This window comes from Geotrypetes seraphini, chromosome 16, assembly GCF_902459505.1.
Source record: "Geotrypetes seraphini chromosome 16, aGeoSer1.1, whole genome shotgun sequence".
NCBI lineage: Eukaryota > Metazoa > Chordata > Amphibia > Gymnophiona > Dermophiidae > Geotrypetes > Geotrypetes seraphini.
The window spans coordinates 53,675,145-53,694,908 of NC_047099.1; the positions used below are offsets into that span (position 1 = coordinate 53,675,145).

General features: G+C 41.9%; 1 protein-coding gene across 1 annotated transcript; it reads left to right on the forward strand.

Annotated features, from left to right (window-relative positions):
• Positions 1 to 971: 971 nt before the first annotated feature.
• Positions 972 to 18,635, forward strand: LOC117349827 (nuclear receptor subfamily 5 group A member 2-like). The gene is made up of 8 exons (XM_033923422.1): positions 972 to 1,020; positions 4,937 to 4,954; positions 5,377 to 5,501; positions 9,699 to 9,840; positions 13,244 to 13,875; positions 15,260 to 15,379; positions 17,862 to 18,009; positions 18,134 to 18,635. The coding sequence occupies exons 1-8, from the start codon at positions 972 to 974 to the stop codon at positions 18,373 to 18,375; spliced, it is 1,476 nt and encodes a 491-aa protein (XP_033779313.1). The 3' UTR covers positions 18,376 to 18,635.
• The last annotated feature ends 1,129 nt before the right edge of the window (positions 18,636 to 19,764 follow it).

Sequence of the window (19,764 nt, forward strand, 5' to 3'; positions counted from 1 at the left end):
CTTTTTAAACCCTGCTAAGCTAACTGATTTCACCATATTCTCAAGCAATGAATTCCAGAGTTTAATTACACACTGAAGAAATAGAAGAGGGTTCCACAAGATGGGGCCCATTACACCAAATAGTCTATGCCAAATAGATACAAGGCAAATACTTTGAGATGGTACTTGCAGAAGGTGCCCGGGGCAGTCTGAAACCCCTTACTATGCACCACTTGGTGCTCTTACACCCCATATGTCTTACCTGTTTGTGTGCCAGCAGTCTAAATTGGATACTGGCAATGAATGTCTTCTGTCTGAAGGAGTCTGTGTACAGGTCTTGTGTTGGTCTCTCCCCAGAGCATGTTAGGACCTGTAGTTTGTGCTTTTTACAATTAATAGAATCACTTCCCCCCTCCCCCCCTCCAGTGATTTCTGTGCTTGTCTGTGTCCTTCCCCAGTGCATGCTGGGACCTATTGTCTGTTCCTTTTAGTCATTGTCTTCCCCCACTAACTTTTTTTTTTTAAGCTGGAACCATTGCAATGTTGACTAGGCTTGTCTCTAATTACCTGGAGCAAATTAGTAAGCCCCCTTCCCTCCAAATTCACTATGCATAGTTTTTCATCCCAGTCTCTAAACATACTGCCTTTCTCTGGAATAAGTCGACTTGCCTTCTGATATCATGTCAAAGAGTTATCAGCAGTACACCCACGCTAATCTCCCATGAACCTCCAGGGCAAATGCTGCAGCCAGGCCAACGGCCTCTGCTTATCTGATTGGGAGCTTCATCCCTCAGGCACAGTCTGGACTTTATGATACAGCACTGAGTGGGCAAAGTCCAGGAAAGATTCTCTGTGGGAGAACATCTCTCAGCCCTTCTGCATTTCACTGTTGCTGACGGCATGGCAAGGCTGCACTGATAACCGTGTGCCCCAGCATTTTTTACATGTACCTAAAAGAAACCCACAAGCTTTCTTTTTGCTGTGGCTAGGCTATGGAGACTGGGTTTACACCAAACTTTTTCATGGTGGACGATGTATTAGGTAAGTCAGGGTGGGAATGGTCTATCGCTAACATTGTGTTGGGAGTCTCACTCCAAAGAACCTCAAGATCAATGGCCTAAAGCAGCGATTATCTCCCAGTCTACTGTCATTCATGGCGGTGCCTGTGAAGGTAAATGATATGGAAGAGGTATTTAAGAAGGTGACACTTGAAATCTGAGGATGAATAAGGTAGAGAGGAGATATTTAAATGGGTGATACTACTGAAGTCCATGGGGGTGAATGAAATGGGAAAGATTTGAGGGTGAAGTCTGGGGATTGGGGGGTTGAATGATGGGGCAAGAGATTTAAAAGGGCAATGTTGCTTAGGTCAGTGGGGGTGAAAGATGAGAAACTATATTTAAGATTTTCGCATTGGTGTACCACATCTACATGTACAGAAGTTGAAATCTAGTCTTATCAATATGCCAAGTAAGGAAAAGTTCTAGAACCTGGGCTCTTATTAAAAATAAAATAATTACATAACCTAAATTTATATACCACAATCTTTCAGATCAGTGCATTTAGCAAAATAAGACTAAGTAAATCACAGTTAAGTATAAATCAGTTTTCAAAAAATTTAACAAACAGATAAGTTTTCAATAGTCTCCTAAAATGCAAATAAGAATTTGACTAATCTAAATCTGCAGAAGTCATCCCAACTGGCTGCTTGAAATGAAAGCAAACTGAAAATATTTAAATATGCAGCCTTTTCCAGAAGGAAATGCAAATAAAGTTGTGATAGACAATGAGCATCTAGGTCTCATGAAAATTAAAATGGTCCACGATAATTAGGTGCCAAACCATGCGAGACCGTATAACAGACATCCAAACAAACAAGAAATACTCTGGCCTCAATAGGAAGCCAGTGGAACTTGTGATAAGATATCACATGGTCTGACTTTAAAATTGGAAGCAGCTTCCAGAAACACACTAGCTTTAGAAAATCCTTTATACAGTAGCCCCCAAGTAGAGCAACAGCCTAATGCAATAATTAAACCTGTCCTGGGGGGGCCCCCAGTCAGTTGGGTTTTCAAGATATCCCTAATATGCCAAGGCAGATTTGCATGCCTCTCACCTCTTATATGCAATCCTGCCTCATGCATATTTATTAGGGATATCTTGAAAATCCAACTGACTGGGGGTCTCCCAGGACAGGTTTAAGAACCACTGGCCTAATAGTAAAAAACATCAGGCTGTGAACCAGAAGGCCCAAGTAGCTTCTTGTGGCCTTGGGCAAATCACCTAATCCTCCATGCTTCAAGGTAGCAACCACTCCTGGTTCATGCTAAAAGAACCACAAAGGGTGGTCGGGAGGTCACTCACTGGTCACCAGGAGTCAAATATAATGATTTATTTTTTATATACCACCAAAGCCATGATAGTTCAAGGCGGTTTACAACAAGAGGCGCTGGATAATCAGCAAAGTAGTTACAATGCAAAGTCACTGGAGTAGTTGCAATACAATGCAAGGTCATTAAAGTAGTTACAATACAATGCTGGAGAAGTTACAAGCAAAGTCAACGATAAGTAAGGTACAGGATGGGAGGAGTGAAGCGATAGATACCTAGGTTACAGTTGGTTAAACAAATTTGTTTTTATTGATTTTCTAAAATTGAGGTAAGATGAGGAGTAGAGGATGATGTTAGCCAGCCAGTCATTCCATTTACCTGTCTGGGAGGCAAGAGTTCTGTTGAATCTTTTGTAGCGGCAATCCTTTAATGATGGAAAGGAGAACAAATGAATTCTGCGTGCAGACCTGATGGAACTGCCCAGATTAAATTGAGAAACCAGGTACATAGGGGCCAAGCCGAAAATTGCTTTGTAGCAAAGGCAAAAAAATTTAAACAAAACTCGTGCTTCCAAGGGCAGCCAGTGAAGTTTTTGATAGTAGGGACTGATGTGTTCCCATTTTCTCAGCTCAAAGATCAGTCGAACCGCTGAATTTTGGATGATTCGGAGTCTTTGTAGGTTTTTTTTAAGGTACCCAAATAAATGATGCAGTAGTCAAGTGTGCTTAGAATGGAAGATTGAACCAATAAGCGGAATGATACTGTGTCAAAATTTTCTGATGGTTCTGAGTTTCCATAAGATCGAGAAGCATTTGCTAACCAAAACGTCCGTGAGAACATTTTAGGGTAAGGTGTCTGTCCAGGGTCACTCCCAGAATCTTTATTGAATCATTTATAGGGAAGACCTGGCCGTTCACAAAAATTGTTGAGTCTTTAATCATTTGGGCTAGCTAAGAAAAATTTGGTTTTGTCAGAGTTGAGTTTTAGTTTGAATTCAGTCATCCATGATCCGATCTGATTTAAAATGAATGACGGGTAGTTTTTTGTTTCCGATGACAGGGATGTAAGGGGGATGACAATAGTGATGTCTGTGTAGATGTAGAATTTGACTTTTAAAACTTTGCAGTAAGTTCCCCAGTGGGGCGAGGTAAATGTTGAACAATGTTGGGGAAAGGGGGGAGCCCTGCAGCACTCCATAAGAATCTACCCAGTTACTGGATTGTTTGTTTTCACTGTAGACTTAATACGATCGTTTAGACAAAGTCATGAAACCATTTTAAGACATTACCTGAAAGACCAACTGACATCAAGCACTCAATCAGAATGGTATGGTCGACCAGATCGAAGGAACTGCTTAAGAACTAAGACACTTTTACCTTGACTGAAGAGGCTATGGAGGAAATCTAGTAATGAAGCAATGACAGTTTCGGTGCTGAACCCCTATCGAAAGCCTGATTGGTTGTCGTGTATGCTGAATTTGTCTAGATGCATTACTAAGTCCTGATTGACCAAACCTTCCATCAGCTTTACAAATAAGGGAGTGCTCGCGATGGGTCTAATTAGATGTCTGCTTAGTAGATTCTTTAGGATTTTTTACAATTGGTGTGATCAAAATCTGGCCTAAATCCTCAGGAAATGTACCGGACTGCAATGGAGAGGAAAGCCAGTGGTATAGTTTGGCTTTGAAGGTGACTGGAGCGACTTTCATAATGTTTGGGCAGCAGTCTAATCTGCAATAGGAATCGGCGTATTTCATGTAAAGTTTTGCAGAATTATTGCCAAGAAGGAGTAGTGAAGTTATTCCAGTACATCAACTAGGTCCATCTGTGTTGAGCAACTGGGTAGGCCCAGTGGTTGGTTGTAGAGACTGTTAGTGAGGATCTTAAGTTGTTTGTTTTGTTCTTAAAAAATTTGGCCAAGGCGTTTGCAGATGGTGGGGAATCTAAGGTGGAATTAGAGAAGGCCTGAGTATCAAAGATTGTTAACTAATTCAAAGAGGTTTCTACTATTGGTGTTTGAGCCTATTTTTTTTGGGCGTAGAACTTAGTGCATTTCTCTGTTAGTTTCTTGTCTTCTTTTAGTTAGTCTCCAATTCGAACTCCCTTCTATCTCCTGATTTCAACCATAGTCTTTCGAGTTTCCATAATTCTCATTTCACGTTTCCTAGCTCCGTGTCATACCAGCCTTCCAAATTCTTGATTCTCACTTTTCTTGGTTTGGGGGCTATTTTGTTTAGAATCTGAGTACTTGTGTTAGTCCAAGAGTCCACCGAGGAGTCTGAATCTGGGCTGGAAATTATGTCGTAATGTGACCAAAATTCCACTGGATTTACCAAGCCTCTGCTGGCTACTATTTTATTAATCCTTTTTTCTTCTTGGGTTTGTTTGGCGAGTTTTACTAGCCAGCTGATTTGGAAGTTGCATAGTCGGTGGTCAGACCATAAAGAATCCGACCAGGCAGCTTGCTTCCAGTGGATTTTGGGATTAACTAGTTCTTTGAAGGAAAAGGATACTAGGTCTAACTGATGGCCTTTTTGATGGTTTTTTTCAGGGGCCAGCACAAAGAAGTCTAGTGAGGAAATAAGGATAGCAAGTCTTTGGAGTCACCCTACTCTTGTCTGCTCTAAGTGGATATTCAGATCTCCGGTCAGTAGATTGTAGGGGCTTGTTGTGTGAGGAGGAATTCGTAGAAAGTGTCCTTGGCAGTGGGCCATTTCTTAGGGGGAATGTAAAATAAGGCATTTTCTAACTGATCTGACCAAAGTTTACAAGAAAGGATTTAAAGGTCTGCTGAAGAATTTGAAGCTAGGATAGAAGAATCGAAGGTATCAAGGATGTACCTGGATCTAAAAAATTAAAGAGAATTTAGAAACAGTTAGGAACTATACATTCAGGACCTATAATTACTCAGAGCATGGTGTGAACATGAATCCTATACCAAGGCCTCCAGTTGTGCAACAACCACCCTGCTAATAGGAAGTCTGTTCTGCTTACAGGATCTTTCTCTATCTGTGTACTGGTTATAGGTCATCTGTAACAAAATTAACAGCCTGTTTCCTTCACTACAGTGCCAACAGCACAGTCTGAGAAGAAATGCTTTGCTGCCGAAGAAGAGTCGGAGGAGAGATGCCCTATCTGCTCTGATAGAGTTTCAGGATATCACTATGGCCTGCTCACCTGTGAAAGCTGCAAGGTGGGGTGGGGGGCTAGTCACACAAAAGGTCACCAGGCATTTGAATCCCTAAGCAGAACCAAGGTTGAATCTTACCAGAATTGCACAGAGCTTAAAGCAAACCCCCAATTGGCTGATTAATTTTATAGTTCCCTGAAGAAAAGCAGAACCAGGGTAGCTGTCTATACCTTTCTTCACTCTTTTTGCCCCTACAATTGCAGTTTCTATCTGCCCCCCAGTCTAACGCAGTGATCTCTGATTGGCACTGCCCCCAGCCTCTGGAAAGTTTTGAGGTGTCACAGTGAACTAGAATGCCTTTTAAGGCAAAATAACTTCTAGATCATTCTGTTGTAGGTAGACCTGGGTAATGTGGCAAGGGTAGAAAGGATGCCGGTAAGATTGCTACAACATCTGTCACTGGTGATCTCATCCTTGCCCGATGTGACAGAGGTAGGTACTTGCCCTGAGTAACGACTTTATTGAGTCATAAACATTTCAAGGATTAGAGTTCACTTTCTCATGCATCTGATGAAAGAAGACTTTGGTTCTTGAAAGCTCCTACCTTGCTAAAATTAGTGCCACCTGCCTCATTTTTTTGTTCCACCAGACTTAAGTTACCACTTTGACATGTTTATCTTCTACTCCTGGATGCATTCTTTATTGCATCTATCATTCTGTTGCTATGTTGGAAAATCCCCTGTCCCAGATGGCTCAGGGGAAGGAAGCCAGGTATAGGATTCAAACCTGAGCAGCCTGCCCTCTTGCCTCTCGTTGGCCAGGCCCAGTAGCAACATTAACTGATTCAGAGCAATCATGAAAACTCATTTTTTAGCATTCTCCAGACCAGTAGAGGTTAATCTTTTTGACCAGCAATCATGACCAGCAGGTGGAGACTGAAAACAAAACTGGAAAAGTACAAAAGAGATACCTTCCCCTATTCCTATCAGTCTTTAACTCTCCAGCAGGTGTTGAGTGAGCTGTACCCATCTCCCTTGGTAGGGCTGTTGGCATTTGTCCCTCTGTTTTGGCCGAATTGAGCTTGGGTGGACCCTGTTTGGGGGTCCATCTGACCTCAGGGGTGTCAAACCCAGTGGTCTCTAGCGGGGTCCTTCCCCCCACTTCTCCACCTCCCAACTTTTTTTTTTTTTACAGGAGCCTCAGCAGTAAACTTTGCCCCCTAAATCAAGCAAGACATATTGCTTTGAGAGCCTGTGGAGTTTGTTCTGTTTAAAAAAAAAAAATCCTGAGGTAGTAATGGTCTGAAGGGTTGTTGTCCTTTTAAATTTACTGTATTTCATCTAACTGGCACTCTAGCTAGGTCACATATGGAGCAATGAACACTTCACAGGGGAAAAAGTGCTCATTGTGTTCTAGACGTAAGGCGCTCACAGCCAGCCTGTGCAAGCAGTTTTCAAGCTGGTGCAGTGGAGAAGCTCTGTCAGCAGTGGCTGCAGACGTCCAGAGTTCCCCGCCCATAGTGCCTCACGAGTCAGCTAGGAGCAGTGGGGAGGCCTGGTCTTCTTCCCTTGACTGCCGACCATCAGGGTACAAAAGGATTCCCTCTCAGCTGAGTTTTTTGGGGGTTTTTTTAAGCAGCTGGGACTGTTCAAGCTTCCCAGCCGCTACAGGCCCTGGAGGGAGCATTTTTGGCAGGAATTTCACCATTTTCTCAGTTTGGCCCCTCCATTGTCTCTAATCTCAGATGACCTTCCCCCTGTATTGAAAAAGCAGGGGCAGGTTTCTGCTGGGTCCCCTGCTGTGGCAGGGAGTCCCTTGGGACCTCGGGGGGGGTTTTCCCCTGATTTGATTTTTTTTTTCTTTGTGCAGAATCTTATTTTCAGGCAGCTGGGGGGTCCCGTGTGCACCCAGGGGGTTTCCTCTGCACCCACTGCAGCTTTGCCTCCCTCTTCTCCTTTGGTGTCCCCTTCTCCTCCCTCTAAGCACCCACAGATAGTTTGGGATGAGGATTTGTTGTCTGAGGAGCAGCCTGGATGAGGACCTGGACCCTTTTGAGGAATTCAGGATCCTCAAGGGGCTAGCCACTGGCGGCAGGTTGTCAGGTTTCCTACCTTCTGGCAAAAAGGCGTCAGTGGTACGCCTTTTTCAGAGGGATGAGCTACCGGACTTGATTCAACAGGTCTCCTCAGTACTGTGTTTTGAAGATGTGCCACTGGAGACCCCATATGTGGGGGATCCATACTGTTTCCTGCTCTTTTCCTATGCATTAGGATATTCGGGATATTATTCTGGCACAGTGGAATATGCTGGAGGTGCTGTTTCAGTTGGCGCACGCCATGGCTCATTTGTATTCCATCCCAGAGGGTGGATACGGTGGTCTCAGCAATTTCCAAGCAGTATACCGTGTCTAAGGGCCGGTCTGCCTTACCGGACTCTGAGGAGCATAAGTTGGAGACCATTCTTAAGCAGAATTTGAGGTTTCTGCCTTGGGAGTCCAGGTGGCTATTTGTGAGGGGCTGGTGGCTCGTGCTGTGTTTCAGTGACCTGTGGTCCTGGATCGAGTCGAGTGACTGGTCCTTGGTGGATCAGGAGGTGGCAAAGACTGAAATGGCTGCCTCGTTCCTCTCGGATGCTCTTTATGACTTGGTGCGGACCTCAGTTAAGTCTATGGCCTTTGGTGTGGCCGTGCAGTGTATTTTGTGGCTTCACGCTTGGTCAGCAGATGCCACATCCAAAACTAAGGTTACTAAATTTCCCTTTTGGGGGTCTTTGTTTGGAGAGGACTTGGATAACTTGGGTCAGACTCTGACAGACTTTAAGGTGCCCCGCCTGCCTGAGGCCAGTGACTGCAGAAACTCCACCACTCGAGCCATAACCCGGGTGCTCTCCTGCAATGACTACACCCAAATCAACCAGTTGTCCAGGTAGAGATGCACCAGAATGCCCTTTAACCATAAGGATGCCGCGACAACCACCATAACCTTGGCTAATGTCCGGGGAGCCATGGCCAGACCAAAGGGAAGTGCACAGAACAGATAATGCTGACCCAAGATCACAAAGCAAAGGAAGTGCTGATGGGAGGCCCACAAATGGAAACATGCAAGTAACTCCATCAGATCAAGAGCCCTGTTGACCCCCTTCGACCTGTTAAAATGGCAAAGATCCTGTCAAAAATAACCCCTCCAAGGCCTGTAGCGGCTGGGAAGCCTGAACTGTCCCAGCTGCTAAAGTAGGCAAGCTGGCAACAGCTGATAGAAAAATCAGCTGAGGGAATCCTTTTACCCCTACTGTCTGCAGTTCAGAGAATCCCGCCGAAGGCAGTTAGAAGACCAGGCTGCCTCCAACCAACTCGCAAGGCACTAAGGTCGGGGAGCTCTAGACACCTACAACCGCTGCCAACATCTCCACAATGGCACCAACCCAAACAGCTGAGTTTAGGCTGGACTAAAATTGTGTCCCTCTCCCTCTGAGGTGCACAATTGCTCCATACGTGACCTAGCTGAAATTTAAAGTGCCGGTTAGTAGAAAAATACAGTGAATTGACAGGGAAGCAACCCTGCAGATCAGCACTACCTCAGGATATTTTTTTTTTTACAGAACAGACTCCACAGGCTCTCAAAGCAATATGCCTTGCTTGAATTAGGGGGCAAGGCTTACTGCTGAGGCTCCTCAAAAAATGACATCGGCTGTGGCTCGGTTGGCTTAGCTGGTGAGCTGTGGGGACATTTTCTTTGGTATCTCTCCTCTGCATTTTCCAACAGCATTTGGGCATTTTAGTTTACTCATGTTAAGAGTATTCCTTATTTCTGTTTCCAGTTAGTTTTGCTTGGCTATTCAGCAAACTAATAGGAATAGGGGAAGGTATCTCTTGTGTACTATTCCACAGTTTTGTTTTCAGTCTCCACCTGCTGGTCATGATTGGATATATACCTACTTGTAAAGATTAACCTATTGGTCTGGAGAAGCTGAAAGAAAGTAAATTAGCAGGTAAGAACCTAATTTCTGCTTTAATGTCACCCTTTGTAGGGACAATTTATCGAGCTGAAAATACAGGACATGAGAACTTGAGACACCACACACTACTTTCCTCAGAATGCTAGGAAAATACTAGCCCTAATCAGTATTTTAGTAGCCATGTCTCCCACAACTTCAAAAGCAAGCCCAGACTGGGGTTGATTCACTCTTGAAGGATAGGTCAAAATGCATCTATTCACATATAAATGCCCAGCTTTCTTTTTCTTAAATGTGTTTCTGGCGCAGGGCTTCTTCAAGCGGACAGTGCAGAAAAACAAACACTATGTCTGTCTGGAGGAGCAGAACTGCAGCATCAACAAAGCTGAGCGCAAGCGTTGCCCTGCCTGTCGCTTCCAGAAGTGTCTCAGCGTGGGCATGAAGCTGGAAGGTAGGAGAGGGGCAGTCGGTAACCCCCCAATTCTATTGACCTCAATCTCATGCTTAGCGTACACAAGCTAGGGTTGGTTGCACACAACTTTTTAACTAATTATTTGCTATAATTAGCAAATGGTAAAGAGCTGTACTGAACAGCATATACAGTGGTTCCTTGGTTTGCGAGCATAATTTGTTCCAGAAGCATACTTGTAATCCAAAGCAGTTGTATATCAAAGCACATGACCCCATAGAAAATAATGGATACTCGGATGATTTGTTCCACATCCTGAAAACTGGTACAGATAGTAAGTAGACGCAGAAGAGGGAGGGTTAAGTGACTGCCCAGAGTCACAAGGAGCTGCAGGGGAAATTAAACCAAATTCCTTGGCCAAAAGGAGCTGGAACAAATGAGACAGACTACTGTCACTCCCTCATTGCCCAACACTTCCTTCACTTCCAGCATCAGGAGCACCACTGTCACCTGCAGTCCAGGAATTAGCAGTCCTCCATGAAGCGTTGCCCACTAGCCGGCTGCCAGCATCTCCGCCACATATCCTCCAGCGGGGTCCTTTGTCAGCAGTTGCCTTTTTAGCAACCTAACGCCTGCCTGAGTTTGGGGAAAGCATAGGATTGCCCTGTTTATGGTGAAACAGCAGCAGCCCTGAGCTCTTGTTTGCCAGTGCCCCACAATTGGGCAGGAAGCACCTGAATAGGTGCACGCGCAGCTGGCAGGAGGACAGGCATCCACGCAACCGCCCTAGTGTTCTCTGACTCCAGAGATGTTTGAAGTGGTGCTGGTGTCTCCGCATATTGTAACGGCTTGGCAGCAGCTTCCAGTGGCCTCACGTGGACAGCCAGTATCTCAGCAGCCCTCACTGAGGGGGGTGAGGGGGGGGAGAGGCACGGCCAGCTGTCCATGTGAGCCCCTGCAGCATGCTCTGACCCAGCCCTTCATTTTCCAGTGACAGCACTGGTTCGGGCCAGCCTTGCCTCCATCCCTTCCTCCCTGTGCTCTCCTATCTTCCCCCCCCCCCCAATGTGCCACTCAGGTGCCTCTAGAGCCATGCAGGGCCCTATCCGCAGCAGCCTTTGCCTTCTGTATCCTGCAGTTTCTGCCAGTGCCGCTGCCACATACGCAGAGGAAATAGACACTTGAGTAAGTGCTTGTTTACCAAGGCAACACTCAGTTTGAGTCAGTTTGCTGGACTGTTTTGCTTGTCTTGCAAAACACTTTCAAACCAAGGTTTGACTATTACTATTCAGCCAAATACAAATGAATTATACAAAATACTAGCTGATAACCCGACGTTGCCCAGATATTTATGTATCCCAAACTTCCACAGAACAGCTGCACTTCCTTATATACTGATGAATGACTGACATCATTCCCTAAGCTTCACACAATTGGTCAAAGCAGCCCCATCTATATATATATAAAATCTCTATAAAATGTCACCCCCTTCCCACCCCATAGTATTTTTTTCCCCAGATAGTACGTGATATGTATACCGAGTTTGTTTGAAATCTCTCCATGCATTTCAGAGATATGCTGGAACATACATACACACATACATACAGATATTGTTTCTTTGTTTTATAAATCTTTATTCATTTTCTTATGTTACAACAAGTGTTCCAAATTCATTAGAAGCTTGAATATATACACTTGATTAACTCGTATATTAACATCAAATTTAACATTTCTTAAAAAAAAAATTAATATTATATAAAGTTCTAATATTATTATGTAAAATCTAAATTTATATAATTCTTATTGAATATAATAATCCCCTATCCCTCCCTTCCTCCCTCCCAATCAATAATACATAAAATCAACTTTATTGTGAATTCATTCAAATATTGATATAGTATATAATAATCAGAAATAAAATCCCACCCCATTCCCCTCTATTCAAATATCTTATCATGGGAAAAGTTAATCATTCATTACAGAAATCTGTTAATGGTCTCCAGATTTTTTGATATTGTTTCTTGAAAGGAAGGAACGATATGACAATTCTCATTAATATATCGAACTATCTTTAATTCTAATCAATATATATATAAAATCAGATGTATCTGTATGTATGTTCCAGCATATCTCTGAAATGCATGGAGAGATTTCAAACAAACTCTGTATACATATCATGTACTATCTGGGGAAAAAAATACTATGGGGGTGGGAAGAAGGTGACGTATTTTATAGAGATTTTATATATATATAGATGGGGCTGCTTTGACCAATTGTGAAGCTTAGGGAATGATGTCAGTCATTCAACAGTATATAAGGAAGTGCAGCTGTGCTGTGGAAGTTTGGGATACATAAATATCCGGGCAACGCCGGGTGATCAGCTAGTATATACTAATTTACTGTTATACTATATGTACTGTTTGAGAATATTCATATAAGCAGGAGTTAGACTGACATGAGATCCATCTATTGCAATCCTTTAGTTTTTATACTGGGTCATTCTCTTAAAGCTTGACTCAAGTTTACATAAATGAAGTGCAATCCTAAATCTTCTAGTAGAACTTTTTTTGGGGGGATTTTTAAAAATATTTTGAGATTTTCTAAAAGTATAAAGAAGAGAAATTGATATGATCTCTACAGGAAGCTCATTCCAGATTGAAGTGAAGGTGTATATAAAGGAACAAGAAATATAGCTCAATACCTTTAGTCCCTTAAATGAAGGAAAAGTTTATACAACTGAGAAGTTCTTGAACTCATAGCTCGTAAAGCATTGACGGAAATGGAGACCAAAGGCAAAAATTCCATATAGAATTTTAAATACTACACTTGCACATTTAAACTGGATTCTGAAATGAACTGGAAGCCAGTGAAGTGCCTTTCTAAAAATCAGTTTGGCTGCTGTTTTGGATGAACTGTAACCTTAAATTGCTCTTACTCAAAGTTACAGTAATCGCTAACTGCTAGTATGATGCTTGAACTAGTGTAGCAAAATGTTGTTGATGAAATAAGTGATGGACTTTCCTTAACATACAGAGACTTAAACTTTTTTGAAAGGTTATTAACCCAACACTGAAACAACAATGAAGAATCCATCAGGAAACAATTTTAGAGGTGAAATCAATTTAGTAATTCTCCAGTTGTCAAGGTTCCTGATTAAGGTAAAAGGTATAATTTGGGACCAAACCATTTTATTTTGTGGCGTTTATGGTCAGCTGTTATCTTGTTGGTTCTGCTTTTTCTCAGCTTGAAAAATACTTGGTTCAGCTGTTAGATATTACCTCATACTGTGTCTACAATTTGATATGTATGTAGCATGTAATTCTTTTAACATGTTCAACTCTATACAGAGATCTGTAGTGATGTGCTACTGCTTGTATCCCACCTGGAACTCTGAGGTTTCGGCGGGATTTAAGATTTCACATAATGTGTTCTTGCTCCCAAGCAGCTGTTCGAGCAAACCGAATGCGAGGCGGGCGGAACAAGTTTGGACCCCTGTACCGGAAAGACCGAGAGCTGAAGCGACAGAAGAAAACATTCATTTATGACAACTTTATCAACGATAGCATCCTTGAGCCAAAGCAAGAACCTACAGGGCAATATATTCCCCGTGGATTCAGTGATCAAGATGTTCCATCTCTCTACAACCATGGAGCCCTTTCCTTCAAGCCCAGAGACGGTTCTTCATTTGAGAAGAACGGCAGACACGTGCTTGGTAATGGGACCCCCTGTGACTTGACCCTTGCCACCCACCAGGTCTACAACCCTTACATGATTCTCCCTGAGAAGAGCAAGCAGGTGGAGCAGCCAGGTGGAAGTTTGCCAGACTGCATAGTGGGAAGCTCCTATATACCAGCCTCAACTGGTGAGATCCCCCCACTGGTCCAGCAGCTGATGAGCTGTGAGATGGAGGAACAGCAGCTCCGTGACCGGGTACTTGGCCACCTGCAGCAAGAGCAGGCCAGCAGGGGAAGGCATGACTGTCTCAACACTTTCTCTATTATGTGCAAAATGGTGGACCAAACTCTCTTCTGTTTGGTACAATGGTCTAGAGGTTGCATCTTCTTTAAGGAACTACAGGTGAGGGGATATCCAGCATTCTTTTAGACATCTGGAGGTCAAAAAGCAGCATTACTAGCAGCAGTTTAAGACACAAATGTGATTGATGCCCATTGTTGTAGTAAGGGGGATGCCACACGTGCATGCTGCTTCCCTTCCCCATACCTCTAACGTTCTAGTGTGAGCAGCAACCCCCCCATTGTACCAGCATCGGCTCTTCCTTCCCACCCACCCCATTTTCAGGTCATAAGTATGTTTGTTTAGTTAGTGTATTTTTTTTATTCTTTATTCATTTTCTTTATTCATATTCTTTATTCATCTCTTACATCAAGTGCATAAATTGACATATTGAATTGTATACATCACTTGAATTTCTTATTTCAACTTTAATACATAAGATTTAATCCCTTCCCTCCCACACTATATCCATTCAAATATATCATATAAAAATACTTATCCAGTGAACTAAAATTTAATCAAATTCAGACACCCCCTCCCCCCACCCTCCATCTACACTTGTATTTATGTGTCTAAAATAACTTAAATGTTCATCTCCCAGCTATTTTTAATTACTTTGTACAATGCTTTGTTCCTTTTGGATAAGCGTTTAATCAAAAGTTAAATAAACAAACTATGAAACTCATTCATTTAGAACGACACAGGGACAACTTTGTCCTGTCCCATCCTGGCGAGTTCTCTCCCTGTCCCATTCCTGTGAGCTCTGCCTTAACCTCACAAGCCTCAAACACTTGTGAATTTTTTTTTTATAATTCTTTATTCATTTTTAATCATTCAACAAGTGTACAATAAAGATACATACATAAAAAGATACACTTGATAAATCTATCAAGATAATAACAATTGTGTGTGTATATATGTGTGTGTATGTATGTATATATATATATATATATATATATATATATATATATATATATATATATATATATATATATATATATATATATATATATATATATATATATATATATATATATATATATATATATATATATATATATATATATATATATATATATATATATATATATATATATATATATATATATATATATATATATATATATAAATAAAATACACACCCCTCTCCCTTTCCATACTATTCTTCTTAATTGAATTAACCTTTTTCATATTTCCTTTTACCTATTTCTTCATTTATATAATCCCTCCCCCTTCTTAATTTTCTTAACATAAAAAAACAAACAAACCCACTTGTGATTTTTAAAGTGTTTGAGGTTTTTGCAGGGATGGGACAAATTTGTCATTCTCTGGCACACTCTAGGGCTGTCCAAAAACTCAACTGAGAAAATAGACAAAGTGAACTACATTACCAATAGATCCAAACTCCATATTCATTTGTCTGCTTCTTTGTTGCTTGCTTTGTAAGGTGGAGGACCAAATGAGGCTTCTCCAGAACTGCTGGATGGAACTCTTGATGTTGGACCACATCTACAGACAAGTGGTCCATGGGAAAGAAAGCAGCATCTTATTGGTCACAGGACAACAAGTAAGCTTTCTGATTCTCTAAAGCTCAGGGGGTAGAACATAGAATCTGATGGACAGGTGTAAGAAAGGGGACTAGGCTTTAAAATCCTCTGTGGGTTTGAGTAGTGATGCATTATCTTTGCACCACTTGACATGTAGGTCTATGGACAGTGCATTTTCTATAACACTGCCCTTCATCTTCAATGCTGCCTCTTACAGATCATGGCACATCAACTTATGGCAACAATAGTTTGCTGCCCTTGGCTCAAACTTTTTTTGCTGATCTAAGCAAAGACCAAGTAAGCTTATATAGAAATGCAAATTTGTTGTATGGAACAGCAGAATCCTTTGGGTAGATTGAGATGGGGTACCAGGATCCTCTGGATGGGAACTGAAAATTGCACAGGGACAAATTTTTCCCCTTCTCTGCAGGAACTAATTTTTCCATCCTGTTCCTACAAGTTCTTTTCATGTCCCTACCTTAACCACACAAGCCTTGAACACTTATGATTTTAAAGTGTTTGAGGCTCATGCAGATGAGGACAGCACTTGCAGGAAAGGGCATGACAGGAAAATTTAGTTCCTGCGGGGACAGGGAAAATTGTCTCCTTTACTTCAGTTCCCATCCAGAGGATCTTAGTGCCCCACCTTAATCATAAGTGCTTCAGGCTTGTGCGGTTAAGGCAGAGCTTACAGGAATGGGTCAAGGACACAAACACCAAAACTTGTGGGGATGGGGAAATTGAGGTCCTGCGGGGATGGGTGCACTTTTGTCCCAGTGTCATTCTCTACTGTGAAGTATAATAGCATCCTAATAAGGGGATTTAGGAGGAGAGACTGATCATCCTCTTGAGTTTGGGAGGTGAACCTCAAATCTTGGGTGTGGCATTGGGATAGCAGGAAAAGGACATTAAAAATAGAGAATGACATGGGGAAAAAATTTGTCCTATCCCATCCCCGCAACTACTATCCCCACAGTATCCATACAAGCATCAGTACTGCAATATTTAGCTTATTCCTTCCTTATAAATCAAAGTTCTGGCTGCTGAACTAGAGGGCTTTGTTTATAAATTTTTATCAATACAACTAATATACTAATTTATCCTAAAGCAAAATAGAAATTTATTCTACCTTTTTGTTTGGTTTCTGCTTTCCTCATCTCATTCAATTCCTTCATTCCACTGTCTTCTCTCCATCTTCCATTTGCTCTGTTACTGTGCCTCTCCCTTCACCCCCCCCCCCCCCCTTGGTCTGACACCCATCTTCCCCATTTCCCTTCAGCGTCTGCTTCTTTCCACCACCACCCTTCCCTCTCCCTTACCTTTGTGGCACATTTTAAGTTTAGAGAGTAACTTGCTCAAGCCACTGGAGTTTGCCTGCAGTCACGTGTCTGTGGGTAGAAGCTTCTCTGATGCAGACTCCAGCAGCTTAAGCAAGTTGCTCTCTAAACTTAAAACGCACCATGAAGGTGAGGGAGGGAGATACAGAAGATAGATTTGGCTGGTAAGGAGGAACAGGGCCCTGCATGATCAGTGACCACATGCATTCCCTCCCTTAACTGCGGGGACAAGGCCATTCACTGCTCCACAGGGCAGTGGATGGCAATATCCCCATACCCACAGTGAGCACTTCCCCCTCACCATTTCAACAGGTTACCCATGGCAAGCCGTGGGTAACCTACTGTGTAACTCATTAGAAACCCAATTGAATCAAATTTGCACTTTTACAATTTGATAGATAGATTATACTGAAACTAGTGAATACACTGACCATTTTTAGCTAAATCTGAAAAACAGATCAAAATACTATTAAACTAAACTCTAGAACAGGGGTCTCCAAACTTTTCACCATGAGGTCCATTTTAAAAAAAGAAAACTCTAGATATGAGTTTCATTGAAAGCAGAAAATTTTATAAACTAATTTGTAGAGTATGAGATTTAAATTATTTAATGACAAAATTATCATTGACAGACTATCGGCAAATTCTCATTTTCATCACAAATTATAACCATTAATGTGAATGATGGGAACTTGTGTTTAAAATGTTATTAAATTGAGGTTCAAATTTTGAAATGCTAATTACAAGATTAATCAAAGCTAGAGCTACTTACAACACCACAAATTAGACACTGTCAATCGAGGCTAAACAACTACAAAAATACCATGAAGTATATAATTATAATTTAGTATTAAATAAAGTTGTGAATAACACAATTTGAATTAATGCATTTGAAATTTATCAGTACTGTGTTATGGATTCTTATTGGAAAATTACTCCATTTGGTGCATTTCTGAACAATTCCATGTTCATATTGCAGGCTGGGTGTATCCTCCAGGCTGTACTTTGGAGACCCCTGCTCTAGAATGTTGCATGGGTGTTGGATAAACTGCATCACTTGGGTAAAGCTAGTATGAAAACATCTTTCATTGCTTTTTTCTAATGTGGATCAAACCATAGGATACCATAGACCCAATTTGGTGAAAATAAGCTGCTGCTTTTGCAGATTGACCTGTCTGTGATCAGCTCTCAGGCTGGGGACACTCTGACAAACCTGATGACTCGTGCTCAGGAACTCGTGGCCAAGTTCCAAGCCCTACAGGTTGACCAGCATGAGATGGTTTGTTTGAAGTTTCTGGTGCTCTTCAGTCCAGGTACATTCTTCCCCCCCCCCCACTGCACTTTTCACTTATCTACCCCCTAGTGGTTCCTTTTACCCTAAGCTTGCTTACCCTTTCCTACTGAAAACAATTGATTATGTTACTGTTTCCTCTGCAGATGTGAAGAATTTGCAGAACTCTGAGTTTGTGGAGCATGTGCAGGAGATGGTGAACTGCAGTCTCATGGAATACACATCCCAGCAGCAGCACATAGACAAGCTTGGCCAACTGCTGCTTCGGCTAACAGACATTCGGGCCATCTGTATGCAGACTGAAGACTACCTGTACCTCAAACACCTCGGTGGGGACCTGCCTTGTAACAACCTTCTGATTGAGATGCTACATGCCAAACAGAGCTAAGGGAACCAACAGGGCCCATTTCACCTGCTGATCTAGATTCTGCCTGCCAAGCAGAGCTCGGAGAACCCATAAGGGCATTTGATCTGGAACCTGCCTATTGAGCAGAGCTGATGTATTCTACCAACTGTTATACAAAAGAAGGTGCCATGAACAGGATAACAAAACAAATCTAGTTTGTTTGCACATTTCTAATTCATGATCACTTCTGTACTTGTTGAAGACTTACTTTCTCACTGTATTAAAGTACAGTTTCTGTAACAGTCTGACTTGTTCTGTTTATCTTGTTCTAGTGTTCTATCTAATTTTGCACTATTCAAAGGTAGGGGGTTGAGTACTAAGTTTAATGCTGTTTTGGTATGGTAGGTTTGCTACATTGATTCTAAACACTGACAAGAACCTTCAAACTGACATGATGACAAAAATTCTAACACAGATTCTAAGATGCAATAAAGAAACAGCCTACTCCAAGCAAGCTAACCAGCCTCTTAAGAATCTACCTTAACCACAGTATGGAGCTCTTAAATGTAGGAAACTTTTGGTCTACTCTTAATCAGATAGTGCCTTCATCTAGCGATGTTAAAGCTGCTGCCTCAGCACTCTGAGGTTGTGAGTTTGATACCAGCCTTCTTCCTATGCCTCTGGGCAAGTCACTTAACTCTCTATTCCCCCAGGTCCTACAGTAAGATTGTGAACCTGTCAACAGATGGGGAAAATACTTACAAGTACTTGATTACTATTCAATAGTCATAGATAGGTGGCAAAGGGGTCATTCCATGTTAAGTGGACCAAGAGCCCTTGCTTAACCCCCCCTTGAAATCCAACCAAATTTTACAGGGGTATTGTCTAGGGTTTCAAATGAAACGTTGCAAAATTTTTTGATCTGTCAATGTAGTCAAGAGCTAGGGATGGTTGAACAAAAGCAAGCAATCACTCCATTCCCATGCCTTGTCTGACTTAAACGCCAACTTTGCTTAAGCACTGTGGCAGAAGGAAACTACCTAAGAGTCTGAAATGTTGCAGTTTGGGGCAACACCTTGGGGCAAAAGTTTGTGTCAAGTTTGACATCATTGAACATGCTTCCATTTCTACAGGTCAGCAAAGTAGGCAAAAAAATTTACAAATAAAATTTTTGGCACAGTTTGGCTCTATTGCTACTGGTCAGTAAGTCAGCTGATGGTACAACTTTACCAGCAGACATGTACCATGAGGTACTTCCAAGATTTGCAATACGAGTCATTTTAGTGTACATAAATATCCATTATAATTTCAATACAGCACTTAAAATTCTTAATCAAATCCTCAAACAAAAATAGAAATCCCTCCCTCCCACACTTCTTAAAGTAAGTAAAACAAACTTTCAAATAAAAATTATATCACCCCCACATGTAA